The sequence below is a fragment of the Leopardus geoffroyi genome, chromosome E1, assembly GCF_018350155.1.
Source record: "Leopardus geoffroyi isolate Oge1 chromosome E1, O.geoffroyi_Oge1_pat1.0, whole genome shotgun sequence".
Lineage (NCBI taxonomy): Eukaryota > Metazoa > Chordata > Mammalia > Carnivora > Felidae > Leopardus > Leopardus geoffroyi.
The window spans coordinates 60,869,776-60,877,363 of NC_059330.1; the positions used below are offsets into that span (position 1 = coordinate 60,869,776).

General features: G+C 63.0%; 1 protein-coding gene across 1 annotated transcript; it reads left to right on the forward strand.

Moving 5' to 3' along the window:
* Positions 1–469: 469 nt before the first annotated feature.
* Positions 470–6,440, forward strand: UTS2R (urotensin 2 receptor). The gene is made up of 2 exons (XM_045489979.1): positions 470–676; positions 2,824–6,440. The coding sequence occupies exon 2, from the start codon at positions 2,899–2,901 to the stop codon at positions 4,021–4,023; it is 1,125 nt and encodes a 374-aa protein (XP_045345935.1). The 5' UTR covers positions 470–676; positions 2,824–2,898; the 3' UTR covers positions 4,024–6,440.
* The last annotated feature ends 1,148 nt before the right edge of the window (positions 6,441–7,588 follow it).

The window sequence follows — 7,588 nt, forward strand, 5'->3', positions numbered from 1 at the left end:
CCCACACCGCCCCCTCCCTCCAGCACCGCCCCCCGCACCGCCCCCCATTCCTCCAGCACCGCCCCCCGCACCTCTCCCTCTCTCCATCACCGCCCCCCGCACCGCCCCCCATTCCTCCAGCACCGCCCCCCTCACCGCCCCCTCACTCCAGCACCGCCCCCCGCACCGCCTCCATCCCTCCAGCACCGACCCCGCACCTCCCCCTCCCCCCAGCACCTCCCCCCCGCTCCGCCCCCATTCCTCCAGCACCGCCTCCCGCACCGCCCCCCATTCCTCCAGCACCGCCCCCCGCACCTCTCCCTCTCTCCATCACCGCCCCCCGCACCGCCCCCCATTCCTCCAGCACCGCCCCCCTCACCGCCCCCTCCCCAAGCACCGCCCCCCATTCCTCCAGCACCGCCTCCAGCACCGCCCCCTCCCTCCAGCACCGCCCCTACGCCCCCAAGCGCCCCCAGCCGCTTCCCCTCCTTCCAGCGCCCCCCTCGGCCCCGGGTTATTAATACCCGCGCGGCGCATTCTCAGCTGGCGGCGGGGCAGGTGGCGGCGACGACCCGGGTCCGGGTCCGGACGCGAGTGCGGCTTTCCCGGTGGGACCTGGGGGCGGGCGCCCCTCCGCCGACCCGGGAACTTGGGGACGTGCTCGGTGACCCAGGACTCGGGACGGACCCCACGCTTGGTAAGTGAGGAGCAGGACACCAGCGCGAGTGCGCGGCCGGGGCTGGGGGCGTGGGGCTGTCAGGGAGCAGGACAGGGGCGTCGAGGCAAAGGGGCGTCCGGGTGTCGGGGCGCCCTCCCGCCGGCCCCGCGGTGCCTGGCATGGGCTGCTTGCGGGCTGTGAGCGCAAGGCCCTCTTGGAAGCCGCAGGATCTGGGCGGGCGGGGGTGGGGGGGGCTTCACATCCCTCCTGGTGGTCCCTCCCTCAAGGCCTGCAGCCCTCAGCAGGGGGGGTACAGGGGCACCGTGGCCGGGCACCCGACCGGAGGCTGGGCCGGTCCTCAGAGCACGCGGGGCTCTGGTCACTGAGGGTGGGACAGTCCAGACTCACCCTTGTTATTACCGCCACTGGACGTGCAGAGGGAGAACGCCTGAAGCCATTATTATCCCTGGATACAGGGACGTGGGGTGACACAGACCCCGCCCCCTGCAGTTAAGTATCCCACGTTTTTTTTTGGGGGGGGCGGTTCTTCTTCTTGTGAGGATAATCTTCGTCCAGGAAGCACAGGTCTTAGGTACATGTGTCTGTGCCCATGCGTGTGACCACCGCCCAGATCAAGACATAGCCTGATTCAGTCCCACCCCCCGAGGACTCCCCAGTGCCCCTACCAGTTGACAGAGTAGGTAACCACTACTCTGACCTCCACTGTCACAGAGCATCTTGCCGGTGCGCGAACGTCCCGTAAGGGCCCCACACAGCTGTGTTTTCTGTCTGGTTTCCTTCGCTCAACGTAGCATGGGCGAGTTTCCTCCAAGTTACCGACTCAAGCGGCAACCCCACCCACTCCACTGCTGCAGAGCACTTCTAGGGAGATGGCAGTCTGTTGATCCACGCTTCTACGTATGGAAGTTTGGGCTGTTTCCAGCTCTTGGGTATCAGAAATGAGCTGCTGTCAACATTCTCACGCTTGTCTCTTTGTGGAGAATTGCACTTACCTCTCTCGGGGGCAGACCCAGGCTCAGGAAGAGGACGTGGCCCGCTTTACTGATGGTGCCACGTTGCTTTCCAAAGGGGCTGCACCATTTCACTCTCCCGCCGGCTCCTCCATCAGCCCAGACACCTGTATCTGTTTTCTGATCGTAGCCATTAGGTTGGGCGCACCGTGGTTTTGAACTCTGCGTCCCTGATGACTGATGATGTTGAGCATTTCTTCATGTGCTTTTGGGCCATTTGGATACTTCTTTTGAAGAGTTCCTGTTCAAATCTCTTTCTTTTCCCCTCCAATTGAGTCCTTAGTCTGTGTCTATTTAGTTCTTTCATATATTTTGGTTACTAGTTCTTTGTCTTCTGAAAGTCTTTTCCTGGTTCACGATTTAATTTACATTTTTACTCTCAGCGAAGTCGCTGATTTTAATGAAGTCCACCTGCTTGGTCTCCTGTTTTATTTCAAGTGTTTTCTGTTCTTTTTTGAGAAATTTTTGCCTGCCCGTGGTCACGCAGGTATTCTGCATTTCTTCCAGAAGCTAGCTAGCTTGGTTGATTTAACCTATTATACACAGGTCCACAATCCACCTTGAATTATTTTGTGAATGGCATGAGGTAGGACTCAAGGCTCATTTCCCCCCTGTGGATAAAGAGAGATTACAGGTGCTTCCCCTGTTCGCCAGGGGGAATATTTTCCTGGTTTAACTTTTAAAATCGGTGAATATTACTTTAGTAATCTAAACACATTTTTTTGAAGTGTGCAGGAGAAAACAGTTGGGAGAAAGGACTCTGTGAATAGCACAGCCCTCGGCCTGGGGAGGACTCCTGGCTCCACTCACTGCTGCCCCCACCCCCTGGGGCTGCCCTGCGGTGTTCTGGTTTGCAGAAAAGACCAGTCAACCCCACAGGCCTTTGGACTTGCTCTGAGGCTGGGCTGGGGGTGCTGCGGAGGCATGCACTAGGGACAGCTGGTCTGGGTGGTTCTCTGGGCCCCCTGGAAAGCTGGGGAAAATGAGGCAGAGCTGTAGGGCTCTGAACAGAGAGTCCCCAAAGGGGCATCGGGAGACGATGAGCCTTGTCCCTCTGCAGGCCCCTGAGCCCGGTGGGGACTGTGCCCTCACACAGCCTTCTGGGAGCATGGTGGTTGCCTCAGCTGCATCTTTAATGAGCATCTTCTCCCACAGAGCACGCTCGTTGCCCACAGATGCCCCCTCCGTGTCCAAAGGAGCAGCACGCCCCCGCACGGAGCCCCGCGTGAGATGGCGCTGAGCCCCGCGCCCGTGAGCGGTTTCCCCGAGCCGTCTGCTGCCCCCAACGCATCCCTCAACCGCTCGTGGGCCAGCCCCACAGAGCCCAGCTCCCTGGAGGACCTGGTGGCCACGGGTGCCATCGGGGCAGTGCTGTCGGCCATGGGCGTGGTGGGCGTGGCCGGCAACGTGTACACGCTGGTGGTCATGTGCCGCGTCCTGCACACCTCGGCCTCCATGTCTGTCTATGTCGTCAACCTGGCGCTGGCCGACCTCCTCTACCTGCTCAGCATCCCCTTCATCGTGGCCACCTACGTCACCAAGGAGTGGCACTTCGGCGACGTGGGCTGCCGAGTTCTCTTCAGCCTGGACTTCCTGACCATGCACGCCAGCATCTTCACCCTGACCGTCATGAGCAGCGAGCGCTACGCCGCGGTGCTGAGGCCGCTGGACACGGTGCAGCGCTCCAAGGGTTACCGCAAGGTCCTCGCCCTGGGCACGTGGCTGCTGGCGCTGCTGCTGGCGCTGCCCATGATGCTGGCCATCCGGCTGGTCCACAGGGGCCGCAAGAGCCTCTGCCTCCCGGTGTGGGGCCCGCGTGCCCACCGCGCCTACCTGACCCTGCTCTTCGGGACGAGCATCGTGGGGCCCGGCACGGTCATCGGGCTGCTGTACATGCGCCTGGCCCGGGCCTACTGGCTGTCCCAGCGGGCCTCCTTCACGCAGACGCGGCGGCTGCCCAACCCCAAGGTGCTCTACCTCATCCTGGGCATCGTGCTGCTCTTCTGGGCCTGCTTCCTGCCCTTCTGGCTGTGGCAGCTCCTCGCCCAGTACCGCGGGGCCCAGACGCTGACGCCGCGCACCGCGCGCATCGTCAACTACCTGACCACCTGCCTCACCTATGGCAACAGCTGCGTCAACCCCTTCCTCTACACGCTGCTCACCAAGAACTACCGCGAGTACCGCCGGCGCTCGCTCCGCGCCAGGAGCGCCCGCCGGCCCGCCGGCGCCGGCCCCTCCCTGCCGTGCCGGGTCCGCTTCCAGCGCGGCTCCGGCCACTCGCTGTCCTCCGGCAGCCAGCAGGCCACCGAGAACATCACCCTGTCTCCGGCGGCCTCTAGAGCGGTCTGCGCCTGAGCGTCCCGGGGCCCCACGTGAGCGCCGGGGTCGAGAGGTGGGGGAGGCTTGAGTCCTGCAGGGAAGGGGCCCAGAATGCAGTCTGCCCCCTGGAGCCCCTCCTAGGCCCCCACTGTCCCCCATCACTTAGTCTTCATCCAGAAAGTTCTCTCCTCTCCCTTCTGCATGGCTCAGTTCAGCATCAGCAGCCCAGCCATCTTCCTGGTACCCAGACCATCTAGGAGGGTCTGTGGGAGGGTCAGAGGGGTCCGTCAGGCCCGGAACCAGCTTCTGAAGACCGTGGCCCACAGAGTTTTCACCACCCACAGCAGTAGATACAGTGAGTGCCCGGCCAGGGCCTGCTGGGACCCGTGGCAGGCACATTCCTCTCCTGGCTGCGGTGCGGTCCCTGTGGCGCCGCTGTTCTGTGACCCACCCCTGTCCCCGACCCTCCCAGCTCCCGCGTGGCTCCATTCTGCACAGTGTCAGCACTGGGACGATAAACCCTGAGCTCTGCACCCCTGTCCCGGCCTGGCAGCGGGGATGGGCTGTGGAGGGGTGGGAAGCCTCTTCAGGATGCCTCCCACAGCACAGGGCGGGGTCTGTCGGTCTGCTTGGGGGGGACGCACATCTTCCTTTGCAGGGGCCTGGTCCAGCTGCCCTGACATGGTGGGCACGTGCCACCCAGCCTGCCGCAGGGTAGGAAAAGACAGCCTCACATTGCTCGGGGAGGAGGGGGCAGCTGGGGGATGGCATTCCAGGGCAGGAACTGGGGGGTTCAGATCACACCCCTTTGCAGCATGGGAGTTTATCTCATGCCTCCTGCGTGCCGTGTCTGAGCTAGGCCTTCTGGGGACACTGAGGCCACCAGGCTCTGTCCACAGAGAGCCCACAGGGAAGGGTTCTAGACCTGTCCCCACCCCTCACAGCCTCTACACGCTACCCTGGGGCCCGGCTCCTACCCCACGGGCAGGTCTCAGCCTCAGCTTCATGTCAGACTCAGTACCATCCAGGCCCTTCCTGATCCCTTTCAAGGCCCCACTAGGATCCTAACGTGGGGTGGACAGCTCCTGCCCCTGCAGGCAGCCCCTGAAGGTGGGGTCTGCGGCCATTGGCCCCACTTGGGACCCCAGATGCTTTTGGAAGAGAATGGCCCTAGGTTTGCACCTTGACCAAGACCCCAGGTCTCCACTTCCCAAATCCTGATTTTAGGATGTGCCAGGAAGCCCCCAGCCTTGGAGACCAGAGACGCCCCCAAAGTGTCCCTGCAGCCCCCATTCATCTGCACATGAGAATGCTTTTTGCATCGTTTCTTGGAGCAGTAACTGAGAAAGTTCCATTTTCGACCCCAAACTTAAGACCTGGATTGACACATCTTGTGTCAGAAGGGACCTGAGTGTCCTCCGTAATGCTCCCAGGAGTGCTTCCAGGGACACAGAGGGAAGGGCAGGGACACAGGGGGAAGGGCAGGGGCAAAGGGCAGGCAGGGGGCACCATGTCCCCATGATGGGCTTGGGGGACACAGATGAGACCGGGGTCAGCCGTGTCCTGACCCCAGAGGCCTTGAGTGGCAGGGGTGGGGACAGGGTTTTTCCGAGATAGTAGTGAGGGCATGGAGGAATCTGGTGGGGTGAGGCCACCAGCAGGCTGGGGGGTCAGGCTAGGAAGCCCCTGATTCCCGGGGTCAGGAGAAGCAAGGCAATGGCAGTAGCCCCAGGGCAATGGGGTGGGGGGACAGCCAGCAGGACAGTCCTGACTGCGGGGGCCAAGGCACATCCTTGAGAGAGAGGGAGTGGGAGCCGCAGGTCCTAGGAGACTTGAGGCTAGAGATTGACACACACGTAAACCCACACAGGCACCTGCGCACGCAAGCACACACACACACACACACACACGCACAGAGGCAGGGCAGAAGTTTCTAGGGGCCTCATCCAGGGAGGAGGGAGAAGAGCTCCAGGAAAAGTGAGTCCCCTGTCAGGGCCGAGTCGGTACAGGGCAGACCCGTGGGCCGGGTTCCTGCAGGGGCCCAGGGGCCCTTTGGGAACACGAGGTAGAGGTCCCTGGCCCCATACACAAGCTGGACTTGGGAATCCTGCCTGTGTGCTTGTCTCTCCTGGTCACTCCGGGCCAAGCCTGCCCTGCCAGCCTCACGGTACAGATCCCGAGCACAGGCTGGCACGGGTCTGCTGCCCCGGGACAGTCCGTTCCGTCCAGGCCTCCAAACTCCACGATGCCGGGACCTCAGGTGGCCCCAGCCTCCACTGGGGCAAGACAGGCTCAGCAGGGCGGGCTCCCCTGAGGCAGTGGGATCCGGGAGGGAGGGGCTGCCTGGCAAAGGGCTGAAGCTTCAGGCGCAGGACAGGACGGCCAGAGGCTGCCGGCTTCGCAGGCCTCGCACCCACCGGCCTAGGACCGATAAGAAATGAAATCAAACTCCTGCCTCCCAGCAGCCCCCTCACCGCCTCCCCGAGAGACCCCCCGCCCGTGGCGTCCATCGATCATCCTCTCTCTGCTACCGCACTCTTCCGGCCCCCAGCGCGGCCTCCCCTGGCCGACCCCCTGCCCTCTCCCCTGTCCGCCCACTGCTGCCCCCACCTCGGGGCACACCACTGCCTGGCGCTCTGCTGGGGCTGGCGTCCCACCTCCTGCCCGGCAGGCGACCCATCCAGGGTGCTTCAGAGTTTATGAGGCAGGGGCTCACACGTGGACACGATCGACACACACGTGTGCACCCTCTCCTAACATGTGCACTCGCCCCCACACTGCCACGTGGAGACCCAACAGGTTTGCTGTGGCCTCGCTGGCCTCTCTGGGCCCACTGACACTCCCCGGCCCTCACCCCTGGTACCCAGCACCCACTTAGTCGATGATTTATGGAGGCCTCGTCTGGCTCAAGACCCACGACCCGTCAGGCACGGGGCCCGGCTTTATGGCCTCACCAGGCTTCTCTGCCTGCTCAGAGGCCAGGCTGGATCCTGCCGGGGGCGTCCCCTGCCTGTGCCCCCCACCCTCGCCAGGGCCTCAAATCCCAGTCCGGGCCCCCAGGGCTTTGAGGCTGCTGAGGGTCTAGGCCTTCTGAGCCGGGGCAGGAGCTGGAGCTCAGGAGGGCCTGGACCAGGGAGGGCTGCACTGGGAAAGTGCCGGGGTGTGCGGTCGCCCGGGGCCGAGCACGTGGTGGCTGGAGCTGAGCTCTGACACGTCCGGGCTCCTGTTGTTCAGCTACAGTTTTCTTGAGGCAAAACTACACACCGTGGCATCCACCAATTAAAGTGCAATTAGTAATTCTGAGTCAATTTATAGAGCGGTGCAACCACTACCCAGTCCAATGTTAGGACGTCCGTCAGTCAGGGTGACCCAGGAAACCAGTAGGACATAAGGTATAACGGATTTCTTTTGGGGCACCGGGGTGGTTCAGTCGGTTAGCGTCCGACTCCGGCTCAGATCACGATCTCACAGCTCACGAGTTTAAGCCCCGTGTCGGGCTCTGTGCGGACAGCTCAGAGCCTGGCACCTGCTTCGGATTCTGTGTCTCCCTCTGCCTCTGCCCCTCCCCCACTCGCGCTCTGTCTCTCTCTCCCTCTCTCAA